General features: G+C 41.4%; 1 protein-coding gene across 2 annotated transcripts in view; it reads left to right on the top strand.

Moving 5' to 3' along the window:
* LOC143027180 (uncharacterized) overlaps window positions 1-22,534 on the top strand; it is a 99,726-nt gene that overhangs the window by 2,480 nt on the left and 74,712 nt on the right. For both annotated transcript variants that reach the window (XM_076188328.1, XM_076188329.1), the window contains exons 3-4: window positions 11,105-11,363; window positions 18,556-18,704. In XM_076188328.1, coding sequence (XP_076044443.1) covers window positions 11,105-11,363; window positions 18,556-18,704 — 408 coding nt within the window. The remainder of the gene's footprint in view (window positions 1-11,104; window positions 11,364-18,555; window positions 18,705-22,534) is intronic.

Below are 22,534 nucleotides of genomic sequence, written 5' to 3'. Positions count from 1 at the left end.
CACTCCCACCCATTCCATCCCTAACATATTCCACTCCCTTCCACCCTCTTCTCTCCCTCTTATCTTGACAACTCTTGGATGACTGGTCATCCCTGCATCTCGCCCACTGTCCTGGGTCAGAAGCAGTGTCACAAGACACAGCAAGGCTGCTTCATTAAATCGGCAACCCCTCCCTCTTCGTCCCCTCATGTAGAAAAGGAGAAGACAGGGAGAACTCCCCTTAGGCTGCATCAATTTACTTCTCACACATACTCCTTCACCCACTTCCCCTTATGTATCACAGCATCATCCATACACAACCATTCTCCATTCACCCCTATCTTTTATCCTCTCCTGTCCTTCCTCAACAGACATTCCCCTTTTACCTCATCCATCCATCTCATCGTAGGTTGACCCCTCATGTTCACTCCTTCCACCTCTACCTTCCAGACCTCTTTTACTAGTCTTTCTTCACGCGTTCTTTCCATGTGTCCAAACCATCCCAATGCTCTTCCATCAACCCTATCTCCCAACTCCCTTTCCACCCCCATTTTCCTCCTCACCTCATTTTTCACTCTATCCAGCCTAGTAACCCCTATCATACTTCTCAGTCACCTCATCTCAAACACATTCAAACACCTCTGTTCCTATCTTATGTTTCATGTTTCTGCCCTGTACAGTGGTGTTGGCACAATCACTCCTTCATACAGTCTCTTATTAGCATCCATTCCCAAATGTCTATTTCTCATTAAACTTTTTAATCCCCCAAAGCATTTACTCACTTCTCTCAATCTGCATTCTACCTCCACCTCCACTCCTCCCTTTCTCACCACATTTGCACCCAAGTATCTAAAACTATTCACTTCCTCCAGTCTCTCCCTTAATACTCACTTCCAGTCTGCTGCCACTTTCTCCCCTTGTACATCTCATTGGCTCACTTTTACCCACATTTATCTTCAACTTCCTTCTTTCGCACACCTTCCCAAACTGTCATTTCTTCAATCCCTCCTCTGATCTTGCTACAAGCACAGTGTCATCAGCAACCATCTCCAATCCCTGACCCACTACCCTTGCATTTACCTCTCGCACCACCCCATCCATGTATAAATTGAACAGCCAGGGCAACATAACACATCCCTGATGAAGTCCCACCTCAGACAGCACACTCTCTCTATTTCTGATCCTAACACAGCTCTACTCTTGTAAAAACTCTTGACTGCTCTTAACAGCTTTCCTCCTACCCCATATATCTGCAGTACCTCCCACAGTTCCTTCCTGTCTACCCTGTCATAAGCCTTTTCCAGATCCATAAATCCCAAAAAACATCCTTACCTTTTCCTATAGCTTTCTCACATATCTGTCTTACCACAAAAATCTGATCTACACAACCCCTACCTGTCCTAAACCCACACTGTTCCTCACCAATTACTCCCTCTCTTCCTCTCCTAATCCTCTCAATCAAGACCCTCCCATAAGCCTTCCCAACAACACTTAACAAGCTGATCCCTCTGAAACTACTACACTCACACTTGTCCCCTTTTCCCTTGTAAAGTGGAACTATACAGGCACTCTCCAGTCCTCCGGCACTCTACCCCCTCTTAAACAAATATTAAATCACCTCACCAACCAGTCCATCATCACTATACCTCCTTTTTTCAGACATTCATCATGACATCCATCCAACCCAGGTGCTTTATCTGCTCTCATCATCTTAACAATTGCCTTCACTTTACTTTCAAAATTTTCTGTCATACTCATACCCCATTTCACATCTCTCCTCTTTGCTCCTTTATCTTATGCTTTACTTCTCTTCTTTTTTTCTTTGTCCTCTTTTTTCCTCTCTCCTTCTCTCTTCCTCTTCTCTCTTCTCTCTTTCCTCTCTCTTTCGTCTTCTCTCCTCTCTCTCTCTTTCTCTTTCTCTCTCCTTTCTCTCGTTCTCTTTCTCTCTCTGTCTCTCTCTTCTCTCTCTCTCTCCCTCCCACCTCTCTATCTCTTTCCTCTCTCCTCTCTTTCTCTCTCTCTCACTCTCTCTGTCTCTCTCCTCTCTCTCTCTCTCTCTCCTCTCTCCTCTCTCTCTCTCTCTCTCGTGCTCTTGCTCTCTCTGTTTCTCTCTCTCTCTCTCTCTCTCTCTCTCTCTCTTTATATTTCTCTCTCTCTTTCTACCCTATTTCTCTCTCCCTCCCTCTCTCCCTCCCTCCCCTCTCTCTCTCTCTCCCCTCTCTCTCTCTCTCTCTCTCTCTCTCTCTCTCTCTCTCTCTCTCCTCTCTCTCTCTCTCTCTCTCTCTCTCTCTCTCTCTCTCTCTCCTCTCTCCTCTTGCTCTCTCTCTCTCGCTGCTCTGTCTCTCACTCTTCTGTTTCTCCGCTCTTTCTCTTCTCTGTCTCCCCTCTCACTCATCTCTCTCTTCCCTCTCAGTGCTCCCTCTCCCACACCTCTCTCCTATCTCTCCCCCTTCTCCCCTCTCTTTTTTTTTCCTCCACTCCTCTTTTTGTCCCCGTCTCTCTATCACCTGTCTCTCTCAACCCTCTCCTATCTCTCCCTCCTCTCTCCTGTCGCTCTCCCTCCTCTCTCCTGTCGCTCTCCCTCATCTCTCACTCTCTCCTTTCCTCTCTCTCCTCTATTCTCTGTCTCCTGTCACTCCTTTCAGTCTCCTCTCTCCTCTTCCTCTCTGTCCTCTCTCCTCTCTGTCTCTTCTCACTCTTTTCTCTCTCCTCTCTATCTCTCCCTTCTTTATCCTCTTTCTGTCTCTCACCTTCTCCTCTCTCGCCTCTCTCTCACTGCTTTCTCTTTCTCCTCTCCCGCTCTCCTCCCTCTTCTCCCTCTTTCCTCTCTTCTTTCTTCTCTCTATTTTTCTATATTCTTTCTTTGTCTCTTCTATGTCTTCTCTCTCTCTTCTATCTTCTCCCTTCCCTTTCTTCTCTCTTCTCTCTAATCTTTCTCACACTCCTCTCTTCTCTCTTTCCTTTCTCTCTTTCCTTTCTTCTTCCTCTCTTTTCTCTCTTCTTTCTTCCCTCTCTTCCTCTTTTTCTATCTTTGTCCCTTCTATGTACTCTATCTTCTCTCTCATCTATCTCTCTCATTATTCTCTCTTTTCTCTCTCCCTCTCTCTCTTCTCTCTTCCCTTTTCTCTCTCCTCTTTGTCCTCTCCTCCCTTTCTCTCTGCTCTCCTCTCTTCCGTCTCTTGTGTTTTGTCTCTCTTTCCCTCTCCTCTCTCTCATTTATCTCCCATGTCTCCTCTCTCTCTGCTCTCCCCCATGTCTCCTCTCTCTCTGCTCTCCCCCTCTCCTCTCTCCCCCCACTGTCCTCTCTCCTTTTTATCTCCTCTCTCAGCTCTCTCCTCTCTCTCCTCCCTCTCTCGCTGCTCTCTCTCTCTCACCCTCCTGTCTCTCTCCTTCTCTTCTCTCTCTTCTCTCTCCCCTCACAGTGCTCCTTCTCCCGCTCCTGTCTCGTCTCTCTCTCCTTTCTCTTCTCTCTCATTTCTCTCTCATCTCTCTCCCCTCTCTTATTCTCTCCACTCCTCTCTCTATCTCTCCATCATCCCTCTCACTTTTCTTTCTCCACTCTCTCTCTCTGTCTCTCACCCACCTCTCCTATGTCTCCTCTCTCGCCTCTCTCCCCTCCTCTCTATCTCCTCTCCCGCTCTCCCTCCTCTTTTCTTCTCCCTCTCTTTTCTCTTTTTTCTTCTCACTTCCTCTCTTTTTCTATCTTTGTCTCTTCTCTATGTCTTCTCTCTCTTCTATTTCTCTTCCTCTCTTCTCTCTCTAATCTCTCACTTTTCTCTCTCCCTCTTTCTGTCTTCTCCTTTCATCTCTTTCTCTGTTCTCTCTCTTCTCTCTTCTTTCTCTTCCTCTCTTTTTCTATCTTTGTCTCCTCTTTCTATGTCATCTGTCTTCTATTTCTCTTCTCTCTCTCATCTATCACTCTTCTGTTTTCTCTTTCTCCATTTTTCTCTCTTCTCTCTTATCTCCTCTCTCTCCTCTACTCTCTCCTCCCTTTCTCTCTACTCTCTTCCGTCTCTCTTGTTTTTCTCTTTCCGCTCCCTTTTCTCTCTCATTCTCTCTTTGTGTGTCTCCTCTTTTTGTCTCCACTCTCATTCCTCTCCCTCTCCTCTTTCTCCCCTCTCTCCTGTCTTTCCTCTCCCTCTCTCCTCTCTTTCTGTCTCACTCTTTCTCCTCTCTTTTCTCTCTCTCCTTTCTCTCCCTCCTATTTCTCTTTTCTCTACTCTCCTCTCTATCCTCGTTCTCTCTCTTCCCCTTCTCTCTCCTATCTTCTTTCCATCTCTCCTCTCTATATCTCTATCTCTACTCTTCTCTCCCTCCTCGTTTTCTTTCTCGTCTCTTCTTTGTCTCCTCTCTCTCTCCTCTCACTATCTTCTCTCTCTATTCTCGCTCAGTCCCCTCCCTCTCTCTCCTCTCTTCTTTCTCTCTCTCTCTCTCTCTCTCTCTCTCTCTCTCTCTCTCTCTCTCTCCCTCCCTCTCTCTCTCTCTCCCTCCCTCTCTCTCTCTCTCGCCTGTCCTCTCTCTGTCTCTCCTCTACCTCTCTCTTCTCTCCCTCTTTCTTTCTCTCCTCTCTCTCTTTCTCTCCTCTCTCTCTTTCTCTCTCTCCTCTCTCTCTCTCTCTCTCTCTCTCTCTCTCTCTCTCTCTCTCTCTCTCTCTCTCTCTCTCTCTCTCTCTCTCTCTCTCTCTCTCTCTCCTCTACCTCTCTCTTCTCTCCCTCTATCCTCTCTCCTCTCACTCCCTCCTCTCTCTCCATTCTCACTCTCTCTCCTCTTTCTCATATCACTCGTCTCACTCTTCTCTCCTCACTCTCCCTCTCTATCTCTCCTCTATCTTCTCCCTCTATTTACTCTCCTCTCTGTCTCTCTCACCTCTCACCTTTCTCTCTTCTGTCTCCTATCTCTACTATTTGTCCATCCCCTCTCTCTCTCCTCTCTCTTTACGCTCTCTATCCTCTCATCTCTCTCCTTTCATTCTCTCATCTCCCCTCTCTCATCTCTCTCCTCTCTCTCTCCTTTCACTCCTCTCACTCTCATCGCTCCCCCCTCTCTCTCGCTCTCACTCCTCTCTTTTCTCTCCTGTCTCACCTCTCACCTCGCTCACTCTCTCTACTCTCTCTCCCTGTCTTTCTGTCCCTCTTCTCTCCTTTCTCTTTCCTCTTTGTCTCTCTCTCTCTCTCCTCCCTTCTCTCTCTCATCTTTCTCTTCCCTACTCTCTCTCCTCTCCTCCCTCTCCTCTCTTCTTTCTCTGTTCTCTCTCTCTCTCTTCTCGCTGTCTCCCCAATCTGCGCCCCCTCTCTCCCCTCTCTCCTCTCTCTACTCTTTGTCCCTTCCCTCACCTCTCTCTCTCTCTCTCTCTCTCTCTCTCTCTCTCTCTCTCTCTCTCTCTCTCTCTTTCTTCTCTCCTTTCATATTCCTCTCACTCTCCTCTCCTCTCTCTTCTCTCCCCTCTCTTCTCTCCCATCTCTTCTCTCTTTCCCTCCCTCTTTCTCTATGTCTTCCTTTTATCTCTCTTTTTTCTCTTCTCCCTCTCTTTTCTTTCTTCTTTCTCTCACTCTCTTATCTTTTCCTATCTTTGTATCTTTTCTATGTCTTCTATCTTTCTTCCCTCTCTTCTCTGTCTTCTCTCTCATCTATCTCATTTTTATCTCTTTTCTCTCTCGCTCTTTCTCTCTTCTCTCTTCCCACTTCTCTCTCCTTTCTCTCTCTCTTTCCTCTTTCTCTTTCCTCTTTCTCTTTATCCTCTCTCCTCTTTCACCTCTCTCCTCTCTCCATCTCCTCTCTGTTTCCTCCCTATCTATCTCCTCCCTTTCTCCTGTCTCTCCTTTCTCTCTCTCTCTTTTTTTTTTTTTTTTACTATTTCCTCTCCTTTCCTCTCTCTCATCTATCTCTCTCCTATCTCCCCTCTTTCTCGCCTCTCTCCCTCTCTTCACTCTCTCTGCTCTCTCTCCTCCCGCTCCCTTCCTCTCTCGCTGCACTCTTTCTCACTCTCCTCTCTCCTCTCTCCTCTCTCTCTCTCCTCTCTCTCTCTCTCCTCTCTCTCTCTCTCTCCTCTCTCTCTCTCTATCTCTCTCTCTCCTCTCTCTCTCTCTCTCTCTCTCTCTCTCTCTCTCTCTCTCTCTCTCTCTCCTCTACTCCCTCTCTCTCTCTCTTCTCTCCCCTCCCAATGCTCCCTCTCCCGCTCCTCTCTCTCCACTCTCTTTTTCTCTTCACTCTGTCCTCGTCTCTCTCAACTCTACTATCTCTCCTCTCTCCTGTCTCTGTCCCTCATCTCTCTCCATCGTCTCTTCTCTCAGTCTCTCATGTCTCCTCTATCTCTCCCTTCTCTTTCCTCTCTCTTCCTGTATCTTTCTCTTTCTCTGTCACCCTCCTCTCTCTCTCACTTCTCTCTCTTTCTCTATCTCCTTTTCCTCTCTCTTCTCTCTTCTTCCTCTTTTTCTTCTGTCTCTTCTTTCTATGTCTTCTCTCTTCCCTCGCTTCTCTCCCTTCTCTCCCTAATCTCTTGCTCTCTCACTCTTCTCTCTCTCACTCTTTCTCTCTGTCTTCTCTCTTTCCTTTCATATCTCTCTTCTCTCTTTTCCCTCTTTCCTCTCTTCCTCTCTTTTTCTATTTTGTCTCTTCTCTCTGTCTTCTATCACTCTTTCTTTTCTATCTCACTCTTTCTCGCTTCTCTCTCTTCCCTCTTCTCCCTCTTACTCTCTTTTCTCACTTCTTTCTCCTTTTCTTCTCTCTCCTATTCTCCTCTAATTTCTCCTCTCTCTGTATCCCATCTCTCCTCCCTTTTTCTCTCCTCTCTTCGGTCTCTCTTGTTTTATCTCTCCTCTCTCTCTCATCTTTCATCTATCTCTTCTCTCTTTGTCCATCCCCCCTCTCTCCTCTATCCTTTCGCTCTCTATCCTCTCATTCTCCTCTCTCCTTTCGCTCTATCCTCTCTCCTCTCTCCTATCTCTCCCTTCTCTCCCTTCTCTCTTCCTTTTCCTTCACTCTTTCTCCTCTCTCACTCTCGTTTCGCTTGTGTCTCTCTCCTCACTCTTCTCTCTGTCTCTCTCCTCTCCCTTCTCTCTCTCTCTCTCCTCTCCCTTCTCTCTCTCTCTCTCTCTCTCTCTCTCTCTCTCTCTCTCTCTCTCTCTCTCTCTCTCTCTCCTGTCTCCTCTCTCTACTCTCTTTGCCCATCCCCCCTCTCTCCTCTCTCCTTTCGCTCTCTATCCTCTCTCCTCTCTCCTTTCACTCTATATCCTCTCTCATCAGTTTTCTCTCCCTCTACTCTTTCTTCTCTATCTCTCCTATCTTCTCTCTCTGTCACTCTCTTCTGTCTCTCTTCCTCTTCCTTCACGCTTTCTCCTCTCTCACTCTTGTTTCGCTTGTGTCTCTCTCCTCACTCTTCTCTCTGTCTCTCCTCTCTCTCCTCTCCCTCCTCTCTCCTCTCTCTCTCTCTCTCTCTCTCTCTCTCTCTCTCTCTCTCTCTCTCTCTACCCTCTTTGCCTATTACCCCCTCTCTCCTCTCTCCTTTCGCTCTCTATCCTCTCTCTCTCTCCTCTCTCTCCTTTCGCTCTCTATCCTCTTTCCTCTCTCCCTTCTCTCTCTCCCTGTCTCCCTGCCTCTCTTCTCTCTCTTCTCACCCTCTCTTTCTATTCTCTCTTATCTGGCTCTCCTCTCTTCTGTCTCTTCTCTCCCTCTCTCTTTCTTCTCTCCCTCTCTCTTTCTCTATCTCTCTTCTCTATATCTTTCTTCTCTCATTTCTCTCTCTTCTCATTTTCATCTCCCGTTTATCTCATTTCTCTCACTTTTATTTCTTCTCTCTCCCTCTGCTCTCTCTTCTCTCTTCACTCCCCTCTTCTTTCTCTATTTCTCTTTCTTCTTCCTTCACTTTCTCCTCTCTCACTCTCGTATCGTTCGTCTCTCTCTCCTCACTCTCCTCTCTGTCTCTCCTCACTCTCTCCTCATTTCTCTATATCTTTCTTCTCCGTTTTCTATGTCTTCTCTCACTTTCTTCTCATGTATATCTCTCATTTCTCTCACTTTTATCTCTCTTCTCTCACTTTGTTCTCTCTTCTCTACCCCCTCGTTTGCTATCTCTCTCTTCCTTCACTCTTTCTCCACTCTTTCTCCTCTCTCTCTCGTTTTTCTCTCTCCTCTCTCCATTCTCTCTGTCTCTCTCCCTCTCTACCTCTCCTCTGTCTTCCTCTCATCTCCTCTCTCCCTCTATCCTCTCATCTCCTCTCTCCCTCTATCCTCTCTTCTCTTTTTTCTCACTCTTTCCTCTCTCTCCACTCTTTCGTTTCTCCTCTTTCTCTTTCATCTCTATTTCCTCTCTTATCTCTCCCTCTCCTATCTCTTCTATTTCTCATCTTTCTGTCACCTTTCGTCTCTCTCCTCTCCTCACTTTCTTTCCTGTCTCTCTTCTCTCTCCTCTCCTCTCCTCTTCCCTTCCCTTTCTATCCTTTCGTTCTCTGTCCTCTCTCTCTCTCTCTCTTTCTTTATCTCTCTTCTCTCCTCTCTCTCCTTTCACTCTCCTCTCTCTCCCCTCTCTTTCTCCCTTCTCTCTCTGTCTCTTTTCTCTCTTCTCTTCTCACCCTCTCTTTCTCCACTCTTGTTCTTTCTCCTCTCCCTCTTTTTTCTCCTCTCTCTTTTTCTCTTTTTGTCTCTCTTCTCTATCTTTCACACACACTCTCAGGGATTCAGTTTATTCCATACTAAGATTAGGAGGTATCAGAGGTCGTATTTTAATAACTACATACCCTGACCTATAAGTAGTCTTGGTTTCCAGTATGTATAAGGCATGACAGGAAAAGCACCATGTGAGGACAAAATCTTAATTGGTACAATATTTTGCTCCAAAGAACTTTATCAAGTACTAGCCAATTTACCTGCATGTTGCTGCAAGTTTGTGAATAATCCCTAACCTAACCATACCCCTCCTAACTTTAACCTTTAACCATAACCAAAAAATATATATATATATATATATATATATATATATATATATATATATATAAATATATATATATTTATATATATTTTTTTTTTTTTTTTTTTTTTTATAAATGAAATAGTTATCCAAGTACCTGGAGTGATAGGGTATCAGAATATGTATGGTTATGGGGGTCTATCTCCAAAACCCTAGAAGGAGTTCGTGAACAAACAAACAGACACATAAATAAAAGATAGCTATCCAAGTACCTTGGGTTATAAGGTTTCAGAATATATATGGTTTTAGGGGTCTTATCTGCAAAAAACTAGGAGTTTGTGAATAATCCCTAACCTAACCATACCCCACCTAACTTTAACCCTAACCAAAATAATTATATACCGGTATATATATATATATGTATATATATATATATATATTTTTTTTTAAATATAGTTATCCAAGTACCTGGAGTGATAGGGTATCAAAATATAGGGGTTATGGAGGTCTACAAAACCCTAGGAGTGAACAAAGAGACAGACAAATGAAAGATAGTTATCCAAGTACCTTGGGTTATAAGGTTTTAGAATATAGATGGTTATAGGGGTCCATCTGCAAAAACATAGGAGTTAATGAATAATCTTTAACATGACTATTGTAGTAGATTGTTAACACTACATGGTAGAACTCGGCCATAAGAGAAGAATTGAAACCAACTTAAATATCTTTGAACTTGTTAAATGCATTTCCGCTTGCAATAAAAGCAAATAAAAATAACCAATATTTTAACATTTGGTAAAATTATACAATCATTTTACATTGACATGCTTTCTTCTTATAATGTCTATCATTGTTTGTGGCAACATTAATTTCACAAATACAAATAATATTTATGGACACATACAATAGTTTGTTTAATCATAGTAATTTTTGTCACAAAATGCTATGCAAGTTAAGAGTAGACTACAGTAATGGTGTGTTACCACACCATACCCATCTAACTTTAACCCTTAACCCTAACCTTTTTTTATTAAATACAGTTATCCAAGTACCTGGAGTGACAGGGTATCAGAATATATATAGTTATAGGGGTCTGTCTCCAAAAACCCTAGGAGTTTATGAACAAACAGATAGAGGCTAATACTTTACTATAGTAAGATGGGGAAAACATTGTGTCAATAAAGGCACTATTCACATGGTGCTTTTTCTGACTTGTTGGCAGTTTCCTTCCACTTTCATACCAGTAGTAGGGATGTTTGTAACAGAGCTGGGCACATTCCTCAGTGCATTCCTAGGTGCGTTCCTCAGTACATTCTGCTTTAGTTTGGCCACAATTAGTGCTCTCAAACTATTAAAGCAATATAGGTGCTGGTATATTATGTGGCCTACCTTTTGGATGTGGCCTACAAAATTTTTCTTTGATATAGTATGTGGCCTACCAGACTTTTATTTTGGTATGAACCTGTCTCTTCAGCTTTAATAGTTTGGGAGTGCTAACCACAGCCAAACTAAAGCAGAATGTACTGAGGAATGCACATAGGAGCACACCAAGGAATGCACCCAGCTCCGGTTTGTATACAAGGGTGAAGAGTTATAGCTACCCTTGTGCTATGGTGACATCAGGTATCAGCCATAATAAAAAAAAAATGAATATGTCACCATAGCAAGAGTGGTTAAGACCATTTCTACAATTTCTTTCATATATTCTACAAATGAGGAAGCAAGGTGATTTTACTCAGTTCAAGTGACATCACCATAGTGAGAGCATTAAATGTGGTTAAACATGGTGGTGAATGTTAATATTGTTACTGTTAATAATTCATCATTAATAGTGAGACTATGGATGAGGGCTTTATTTTACCTTTGGTTGGGGTAGTCCACCAGATACTGATGGTACAGCATTAATCAATACAATATAAATCATATGCTCCTGTGGTGGAAGGGTGAAAGCACAATACAATATTACCCTGGAATCTGAATGCCCTATAATTCAAACAACTTGGAATCGAAACAAAAAACTCAGTTTTTGCCCCCAAATCAAATTTTTTTTGGAATCCAAATGCCTCACATGTTGTTTGTATGTTTCCCCAGCACCACCTATACATCTTGGAATCTGAACATTTTGGAACTCAAATGGTGCTCTAGAATGGATTAATGGATTTCAAGGCATCACTGTATCTTGTAACTGCCAACAAGTAAAAATATGTCTTCTTACTTTTCAAGCCACAAGAAAAAGTTGTGCAATGTGGAGGAAACAGTGGTGGCTGGGGCTCCTGGGGTGGATGGGGAACATCCCTGCTGTCTGCTGCAACAACTTTCACCAAAGAAGTTACCAAAGGTGTTGGAAGTGTCATGGAAACTGTCGAGGCTGGACTTGGGGTTCCTGACCCAGAAGCTATGGCCAAGGAAGTTGCAGAGAGGGAGAAAATGGTGAAGGCAGTGAAAACTGAAAGTAAAAACGTAAAATATGAACACAAGGAAAGTAAGTTCAGTATTATTATTTACAATCAGGGCTGTGGAGTCGGAACACAAAACCTCTGACTCCTCTATTTTTAGCACCACTGACTCTGACTCCGACTCGTCATGTAATTAACGGATTATGGCCTACATATTTTATAAAGCCTATACAACACACATATGCTCCAATCTTGAGTAGACTTACATCATTATAACTGGTTTATATCAAAGAATAAAGATATATGTTATAGTGTGGCTCTCCTATGTTTGACCTCTTTATTAATACTTTATAACTGAAGTAGAGACAAATTTTTTGAAAGGATATTGAAGAAAATTCATTAAAAAAAATATTCTATAATGTAAGACATTTGGCATAATATATATCTTTGCAAATAAGTGATAAGCACATTTCGAAAACAAAAATACTGTACTTTATAACAAAAGTTGAAATATAACCTTTGTAAAGGATATACAAAGCTGATAAAACATATATAAAGTAAGACTTTTTTTTACATATATAGTTTTGCAAAGACAATGAGATTTATTACATTTTATAATTTTTTTTTTTTTTTATATAACCTACTTATAAGGAATGTTCACTGCATAACTCTACAGACTAAACAAAGGCCTTTTATGAAGTGTAAATTTAACTGGAGTTGGAGTCGGTATATTTTGACCAACTCTGACTCCAGTGACACCGTAATTGCTTCCGACTCCACGACTCCAACTCCGACTCAACAGCCCTGTTTACAATGCACATAAAATTCCTGTGATCGCTTGAAATAAAGTTTATTATGTTTATAGTAATCTTCCTCTCTCCTTTTTTCTCTCTCCCCCTCTCTCCTCACTCTCCTCACCTCTCTCCTATCCTCTCTTCTCTCTCTTCTCATCTCTCTCTTCTCTCACTCTCTCTATTTTCCTCTTTTCCTCTCTTCCTTGCTCTCTCTCCCTCTATCACTTCTCTTCTCTTTTTCTCACTTCTCTTTTTTCTCACTCCTCTCTTTCTATCTCTCTCTTTCTCTTTCTTTCTCTGCCTCAAATACATATACAGTTTTAACTTGGTCTATATTCTTGATTTCCTATTATCATATTTAGACTTGAATTCATGTACTGTTCCAGCTTGGTCTATAACACCTAAGCTATTCCTAAAGGTAGGTAGGTGTGTTTGTGTGTGTGTATTTTATGGGAAGGGGAGCTACACTCATGTCCCATCTGTATTTCACAGTATCAAAATTGTTCTTAAATTTGTGTATGGTTTTTTGCACACACTGTCATTTTGTCCAGTTTGTTCCACACATCCATCACTCTGTGGGGAAAACTGCTCTTTTTCAGGTCTCTTCTATAACTGTCCTTTTTGAGTTTCCTTCCATGTCCTCTTGTATTTCTCATATCCCAATTTAGTAAGTCTTTTCTATCAAGGACTTCCATACCTGTCATGCTTCTGTTGATGGTCAACAAGTCTCTTCTCTCTCTTCTTTGTTCCAGGGTTGCAAACTCTAGTTTTAAAAATCTCTCTTCGTATGACAGTTCTGAGAGTGTGGGGGCCATCTTCGTAGTTGCTCTTTGGATTCTTTCAAGTTTCCTAATATTCTTTGTTTTACTGGGTGACCATAGTGTTGCTGCACACTCCAGTCTTGGTCTTATCAGCATGACTAGTATTTTCTTCACCATTTTTTCATCCAAGTAAGTAAATGCCACTTTCATTGATCTAAGCAAGTTGTAGGTTTCTCCAACAATTTTGTTTATCTGTATCATTGGACATGTCTCTTGTGATGATTACTCCCAGGTCTTTTTCAAATCCCACTTTCTTTACCTCATTTTCACCGATTTTATATTGTCCTGATATCCTGTTTTTACTTTTTCCAAATTCCATTATACTACATTTCTTAATGTTGAAGTCCACTTCCCACTTCTGACTCCATTCCCAAATTTTGTTCAGATCTCTCTCAGGTGACTCAGTCTATATCATTGCTCACTTTTCTCAACAACTTTGTGTCATCAGCAAAGAAGCTCATGTAACATTCCACACCCTCATCCATGTCATTCACATAAATACATACATATACCAAAGGCTTTTTCCCCCTATACGGTGGGTAGCCAAAAAGAAAAAGGCATAGAAACCACTCCCACCCATTCCACTATATATTCCATGCCCCTCCACCCTCCTCCTTGTCTTGGCACCTCCTGGATGACGGGTCATCCCTGCATCCTGTCCACTGCCTTGGGTCAGAAGCAGTGTCACAAGACACAGCACATCCACAGCAAGGCTGCTTCATAAATTCGGCAACCCCCCCTTTCCGTCCCCCCATGCAGAAAAGGAGAAGATGGGGAGAAGTCCCTTTGGGCTGCGTCAAATTTTTTCTCATACATACTTCCTCACCCCCCATCCCCCACCCACTCCCCCTCATGCATCACAGCATCATCTATACACAACCCTTCTCCATTCACCCCTATCTTCTGTCCTCTCCCGTCCTTCCTCCACAGACATTCCTCTCTTTTCTAATGCCCCTTTCACCCCATCCATCCATCTCATCCTAGGACACCCCCTCATATTCACTCCTTCCACTTCTGCCTTCCACACTTCTTTTACTAATCTTTCTTCACTCATTCTTTCTATGTGTCCAAACCATCCTAATACTCTTTCATCAACCCTATCTCCCAGCTCCCTTTCCACCCCTGTTCTCCTCCTCACCTCCTCATTTCTCACTCTATCCAGCTTAGTAACCCCTATCATACTTCTCAGACATTTCATCTCAAACACATTCAAACTACTCCTATCTTTCTCATGTTCCATGTTTCTGCCCCGTACAATGCTGTTGGCACAATCACTCCTTCATATAACCTCCTCTTAGCATCCATTCCCAGATGTCTATTTCTCATTACACTTTTCAGTCCACCAAGGCATTTACTCGCTTTTCTCAATCTACATTCTATCTCCACCCCCACTCCTCCCTTTCCTGCCACATTCACACCCAAGTATCTAAAACTATCCACTTCCTCTAGTCTTTCACCCTTAATGCTCACTTCCAGCCTGCTGTCACTCTCTCCCCTTGTACATCTCATCACCTTACTTTTGCTCACATTTATCTTCAGCTTCCTTTCACACACCTTCTCAAACTCTGTCACTAACTTCCTCAATCCCTCCTCTGATCCTGCTACAAGCGCAGTGTCGTCAGCAAACAACAGCTGGCTCACCTCCCACTTTTCTCCATTTTCTTTTATCATCTCCAACCCCTGACCCACTACCCTTACATTCACCTCTCGCACCACCCCATCCATGTAGAGATTAACAGCCAGGGCGACATAAAACATCCCTGACGAAGTCCCACCTTTATCTCAAATTCATTCGCTCTCTCCATTTCTAATCCTAACACAAGCTCTACTACTCTCATAAAAACTCTTGACTGCTCTTCACAGCTTTCCTACGATCCCATATATCTGCAGTACCTCCCACTGTGCCTTCCTGTCTACCCTGTTGTAAGCCTTTTCCAGATCCATAAAAGCCCCAAAAACATCCTTACCTTTTCCTATAGCTTTCTCACATATCTGTCTTACCACAAAAATCTGATCTACACAACCCCTACCTGTCCTAAACCCACACTGTTCCTCACCAATTACTCTCTCTGTTCCTCTCGTAATCCTCTCAATCAACTACACTCAACAAGCTGAATCCTCTGAAACTACATTCACACTTGTCCCCCTTTCCCTTGTAAAGCGGAACTATACAGGCACTCCTCCAGTCCTCCGGCACTCTACCCTCTCAACAATCATTAAATAACCTCACCAGCCAGTCCACCATAACTGTACCTCCTTTTTTCAGACATTGTGCATGGCATCCATCCAACCCAGGTGCCTTACCTGCTCTCATCATCTTAACAGCTGCTTTCACTTCATCCTTCCCTATTTCTCCTCCATTCTCCTCACTTATCACTCTCATTTTCTTAGCGCTTCCCACTGCAAGTACCTTTCCCTCCCTATCCTCCTTCACATTTAGCAACTCCCTAAAATACTCTGCCCACCTTCCTCTCACTGCCTTCTCTTCTATTATCATCTCTCAATCTGCACCTTTTACCTTTTCTTTTCTACTTGATTCGCCTCCTCTTTCTCTTTTAATTAATTTCCAAAACATCTTTTTATTACTTTCAAAATTTTCTGTCATACTCTTACCCCATTTCACATCTGCTCTCCTCTTTGCTTCCTTTATCTTATGTTTAACTTCCCTTCTCTTTACTTTGTACCTCTCATACGATTCCCTCGTCCTAATTTGTAGCCAATCTATGAATGCCTGCTTCTTCTCTTCTACACCTTTCTTTGCTTCCTCATCCCACCACTCATTACCCTTTCTTCTCTTTCCTCCCACCTTCCTTGGTCCACACACCATCTTTGCACACCTTATGACTCCCTCCTTGAACCATCCTCATTCCTCCTCCACTCTTAGTTCTACTCTATCCTTTACTCTCTCTCATTCCTCTTTCAGCTTTTTCTTATACTCATTCTCCTTTTTTTTTCTCATTTAAGCAGTTCACTCTTAGTACCTCCCTACCTTCTGCCCTTTTCCTCTTTCTCCACCTATTCTCCACTCTCAATTTACCTTCCACCAGAAAATGATCTGATATTCCCCCACTCTCTCCCCTTAGAACATGTACATCTTTAACTCTTCCTACCATACTCCTGGTCACCACTATATAGTCCATTAATGCTCTATCTGCCACCCATATTCTTCACTGTGTGAGAACCACCTTACCAATGCATATTCCAGTCTTGGTTGTATTAGGGTTTCAACAAGTTTTTTTCATCATCTCTTCATCCAAGTAATGGAATGCCACTTTAATCTTCTGCAGTAGGCTATATGTCTCTCCCACAATCCTGCTGATATGTCTGTCAGGTGACAGGTTGTCTTTTATAAACACTCCCAAGTCTTTCTCTTGTGCGTGTCTATGTGTCAGTCCTGATTAATAGGAAATGACACCAATGGGCCTGTATTTTTTCATATGGTATTCAAGCGTTGAGGAAGTATTCAGTATGTAAATTCTATCAAAGAACAGGAGAGAAGTCTTGCCAAATCATATGTGTACTAAGTTGTCTCTGTAGGTGTTTTGCAATATGATGCAAGTGAGTTTAGGGAGTGACATAATTTTGTATATGGTAGTTTTTGGTTCCTTAATGTTATCCATTTTCTTCATGAGATTATTTTATGAATGTAATAACATGGTGTGGGTGTAAGTTTGTTAAAATACCAAATGGGATCATTCTTATTGTTTTTATCTTTCACTTATTAAAAAAAAAAAGGAGACTAATGATGGATACCTGATTGTGGTGGTCCTGCAAGATGGACAACAAAACAGCCCATTTTCAAAACCGGTCTACTTCGCCTTTCTCAGGAGGTGGAGCTCTGAGGGGCTGACATGTGTTCTCTGGACTGGTCCCATGATCTCCCATCATCAACTTCAACTGTATTCCCCCCCCCCCTCAACTATTTCACACATGGAGAGATGATAACCAGCAACTGCTCCCCTACTACTACTATCAGCAGGTGACATAGAAACCGTTTCACAAGATAGTTGATTTCTCACTCAAAGAAGGAAAAGTACTACAAGATTGGAAAAATGCAAATAATGTATCAATATACAAAGGAGGGGACAAAGAAAACCCAACCAACTATAGACCAGTCTCCCTTACAATTACAATAGCAAAAATATGTGAGAAAGTTATTAGGAATAAATGGATTAAACACATGGAAGAGAACAAAATGCTAAATCCAAAACCATTTGGATTTAGACGTGGAAGATCATGTGCCACAAACTTGATATGCTTTTACTTGAGGCTAATAGAAATAATTCAAGAAAGGGACAGATGGGCAGATTGTGCCTTCTTAGATTTACAAAAAGCATTTGACAAAGTACCACACAAAAAGCTACTAAGAAAATTGAAACAAGAGGTGGAATACAAAGAAAGTTATTGGAATGAATGAAAGATTTCTTGAATGGGAGAAAAATGAAGGTGGTACTCAGAGACAAGAACTCAAATTGGGAAGAAATTATAAATGGAGTCCAACAAGACTCTTTTGGCTCCAATAATGTTTGCCATATATATAAATGACATGGATGAAGGTGTGGAATGTTATATGAACTTCTTTGCAGATGATGTGAAACTACTAAAGAGAGTAGGTACAGAGGAAGATTGCAAATCATGACAAGAAGACCTGGACAAAGTCTGGAAATGGAGTCAGAAGTGTGAAGTGAATTTCAACATCAAGAAATGAAGTATAATGGAATTTGGAAAAAGCAAAAATAGAATATCAGGACAAGGTAAAATTGGTACAAAGGAAGTTAAAAAAGTCAACTTGGAAAGAGACCTAGGAGTAACTATCACCAATGACATGACACCAGACAAACATATCAACAAATTAGTTGGAGAAACTTTCAATCTATTAAGATCAATGAAAGTGGCCTTTGACTACATGGATGAAGAAATCGTAAAGAAAATATTAGTTACATTGATAAGACCAAAATTGGAGTATGCTGCAACACTATGGACACCTAGTACTAAAATGAACATAAAGTAGAAAGACTTCAAAGAGCAACAACAAAGATGGCACCAACATTCTCCAAATTGACATACAAACAAAGATTGGACAAACTCGATCTACCAACCCTGGAACAAAGAAGAGAAAGAGGAGACCTGCTAACCATCTACAGAATTATGAAAGGGATGGAAGTCCTTGATAGAGATGATTTACTAAAGTGGGATAGGAGAAAAACAAGGACCTGAAACGGAACTTAAAAAGGATAGTTACAGAAGAGATCTGAAAAAGAACAACTTCCCACACAGAGTGGTATCTGGAACAAATTGAATGAGGAAACAGTGAATGCAAAAACTATACAAGAATTTAAGATCAAACTGGATGCTGAAAGATACAAAAGCGGTCACTATGAGCATAGCTCTCTTACCGTAAAACACAACTAGGTAAATACACTAGTACAACACAGACAACAATCTAATGTTTTTTGTCAGAGATCTGGTAGAGCCCAATGACCATTGTCAGCTGCTATGGGCCTACCAGTTTTCCACAAAGTGAAATGTAAGGCAAAAATTATTATCATTATTTAAAGAATAATTGGGAAATTAATAGTGCATAAGTATCAATATAAAAAATGCTTATCATGAATAGCCAGCAGTTCAAGGTGCACAGGTACTCAGCTGTGAGATTTTTTCAGATGGCGATGAAGATGGTAAACATGTGGAAAGAACAGGAAAGGATGAAAGCCCCACCCAGATGGCAAGTGGTTTTCACTTTACAGGACTCTCCTCTCTAGGATCTATTGTGACAGGCGTATCAGGGGTGCTGGAGTCAGCAAGTAATAAGGTCAGTCCTAGTTTCACATTAACCCCTTTCATATGATGATGCCTATGTAGGCATCATGAGGTACAAGAGGGTATATGAGGATGCTGGCGTTGATGTCTTAATTATATATATTTTGTAGTTGTAGCTAAGTGACCCCCATATTCTGTGAACTGGCTTGATCATATTTTCCATGGTTATTAATATTCAGAGTGAAAGAGAAAGAGTAATATAGCTGTAACTTTATATTTTATAATGCAAGTATTGTGATGCATCATCGTACATCAGACAGCAGATGCTGCTCATGAGAATTCGACTCGTATTGAAGATGTTAATAGGTCAAAGGAAAACATTAAGATTATGGCAATTTGATGTAAATAAAAGAAATAAGAGTAGTAGTGTTTATTGATCATAAAGAAAAAGGGTATATGTGTGTGTATGTATATAATATATACATATAAAATGCTTCCCTGTAATGGGGTATTGACTGTATGGTGACATGCAGTCAGTACTTTAGGAACTTTTTATTGGGACACCCCTATTGACAAGAACTTCACATTATTCATCAATGCTAGAGTAAAATATGTACTAATGAAGGAATGATTTGATTTTGTACTACTCTTGTATATGGTGTCCCCTTGAACCTATTCTTTACCTTATTTTTTACTTGCCCTCTTCCCTGATCTTCCTGTGGTTGGCGTGTGTGAAAGAATGCCATCATCATGTTTCTATGCATATTGTAGAAGATGACTAAATGAGGTGGAGTGAAGGGATAAGGGGTTTCGCACTGTATTTTCCTCCTATAAAATGTCAAGACATAAGAGGGTATTGGAGGAGGATTCTAATCAGAACCCTAATAACTAAGTCATTAGATGTGTGTGGATATGGTACAGATGAGAGTTAAAGGAAAGAGATTGGTAGTATGTTTGTGAGAAGAAAGTTGGATGTGTTAGCATTTAAACAAAATTCAGAGGTAAGGGTGAGTAGGAATATGGGAGTGTGATGGTTAGGTTGTTAGGACTGTTGCAGGGGCTAAGGAGTGGAGTGGTGAGGGGGCAAAGAAGAGAAGGGATGGCACTGTTGGTAAGTGATGAGAAAGGTAAGTGCATGGTGGAGTGGGGAGAAGTATCCTTGAGGATAAGGTGGGCAAAGTTGAAATTGGGAATAGAAATGTGGGGTTTTATGGATTATTGAGAGAAGAGTAAGAAGCATATAGATATAGTAGTACTGGGGATCTTGTTGCTAAAGTAGGAGATAAACTAATAGTTGGATTAGTAGGGAGTTATTGGATGGCAGGAAGGAAATATAGTTGAGAGGTGTTAGATGTGTGTATTGAAAGGGAAATGATGATGGTAGACATGGTGTTTAAGAAGAGCAACAAGCATAAGTATATGTGAGACAGGTGATGGATGGGAATGTAGTTGAGAGGGTATAATTGTATTATATAGTGGTGCCCAAAAGGAGGATGGGGGAGAATTCTGGACATAAATGTGTGCAGGGGAGGGGGCACTGGGTTGTCAGATCATTATCTTGTGGAAGGGAAATTAAGGGTGGGGATTAAGTGGAGAAGGTAGAAAAGTGATGGTGGTAAAGAGTTGCTTAAGGTGAGCAGATTAAATGATGAAAAAGAGAGAATACCAGGCAAAGCTTAGACAGATGTGAGAAGTAGTGAAGAATAAAAGAGAAACAGGGGTAGAGTAAAAATGGAAATGTTTCAAGGAGAAAGTGCTTAAGTGGACAAAAATGGAAGATAAGGAGGATTAGAGGAAATAAGAGAGGCACCAAATGGTGGAAAAAAAAGAGTATGCCTACTCCTAGGTCTCTTAATCCAACATTTGCCAACTGCCATTTATCCAGATGTTTAGACCCAGGACATAAACTCAGTATGGGAATTGGTGGTGTTTTATGTCAACCTCCCAAATCGGGTTTATGTCCTGGGCCCAAATCTCTGCATAAGTGGGAGTTAGTGTTGGATTAAGAGACCTATGTGTAGTGTGGCAGGGGATAGAGGTGACCTTTTATCCACAAGGAGCTAAGATAGGAGGGCAACAAATGTGTTTTTAGATAGGTGTAATGTGGGCATACACTTTGACTTGGCTGCCTGTCATATAAAGGGCAAAGGCTTTATAGTATATGTATGTATTGTTTTATTTATATATATTTTATTTGTTTTTTCATTTATTTATTATTCTATTCTATTTTATTATTATATTTTTTTTAATCCATAAGTAGAACCTTGACTAAAGAACATCCATTGAAATGACTTTCAACTTTGAAAGTACAGTACTGAGTAAATGCCAATAGAAGAAACAAAATATACTTTATTGTATCACCATGTTATATGCAATAGAAATTCGTTCTCAGTACTAGCTGTATGTTTTTGTGTAAGAAATAATTTCAAATATATGAAAAGGTTAGGAGCTCCATAATCAACATTAATACTTTTTTTTTTATATCAGCCACACCACATTTTATATTAACCACACCACATATGTGAGAGAACTTTAGGAAAAGGTAAGGATGTTTTTTGGGCCTTTATGGATTTGGAGAAAGCTTATGATAAAGTAGACAAGAAGGCACTGTGGGAGGTATTATAGGTATATGGGATAGGAGGAAAGCTGTTAGAGCAGTCAAGAGTTTTTACAAGATTAGTAGAGCCTGTGTTACAATCAGAAATGGAGAGACTGAGTGGTTTGAGGTATAGGTGGGATTTTGCCAGGGATGTGTTATGTCGCTTTGGTTGTTCAATTTATACATGGATTGGGTGGTGTGAGAGGTAAATGCAAAGGAAATGGGCTGGGGATTAGAAATAGTTAAAGAAAATGGAGAAAAGTGGTAGGTAAGCCAGTTGTTTGTTGATGACACTACATTTGTAGCAGGATCAGAGGAGGGATTGAGGATGTTAGTGACATAGTTTGGGAAGTTGTGCAAAAGATGGAAGTTGAAGATAAATGTGGGTAAAAGTAAGGTGATGAGATGTACAAGGGGAGAATGTGGCAGCAAATTGGAGGTATTGAGGGAGAGAGACTGGAGGAAGTGGATACTTTTAGGTACTTGGGTGTGAATGTGGAATTTCAGTGTATTTCAGCCTCCGAGAAAGCAAATAAGATTCTAGGACTGATTGCATGACCTTTTGACTTCAAAAGCCCATCTCTCATTAACAAGCTATATAAATTGTTAGTTCATCCACATTTGGAATATGCTGTTTCCGTATGGTCACCAAATCTCATTAAAGACATTGACAGATTGGAAAAAGCACAATGGCATGCCACAAAACTGATTTCAAACATAAAATATATGTCATACAAAAATTGACTAAAACATAAATCTGTTCTCTGTAAAAAAGCATGGACTCAGAGGTGACTTGATATATGTCTTTAAGATTCTAAAGGGGATTGAAAATATCAAAATTGACAAAAGTTTTAAGTGAATGAAAATCCGACAATGTTGAACGTCTAGACCTCCTAGAAGACGTAATCTACCACCAAAATCTCCTAGATCTTCATCTACCGCCTCTACACATACTATCAGCACTGCACATATGCATCTCGGTGCATATAGGAGTCAAATGGTACTCTGACCTCACTTTGTCACGGAAGGGTCATCCCGCGGTCATCTATGGTCAAGTCTCTATTGTTCGGACCAGGGCGTCAACCTTACGACCAGCACCTGGACGCCGGTATCGACACCTCAGAAAACCCAAGCGATATTTCCATTAATATCAAAATCTTCCCACAGGATATGTCCATCCTGCCCAAACCTCGGACAACTGTAGAACATTCTACATATGTATATGCAAATTGTAAAGTATTTAAAACCTATCCTGATCTCTAATATTTGCTAAAACAGCACCT

Source organism: Oratosquilla oratoria, chromosome 7, assembly GCF_046742065.1.
Source record: "Oratosquilla oratoria isolate Oo_2021 chromosome 7, ASM4674206v1, whole genome shotgun sequence".
NCBI lineage: Eukaryota > Metazoa > Arthropoda > Malacostraca > Stomatopoda > Squillidae > Oratosquilla > Oratosquilla oratoria.
The sequence above is the reverse complement of the archived record's forward strand: the minus strand, read 5'-3'. Positions and strand labels throughout refer to the sequence as shown.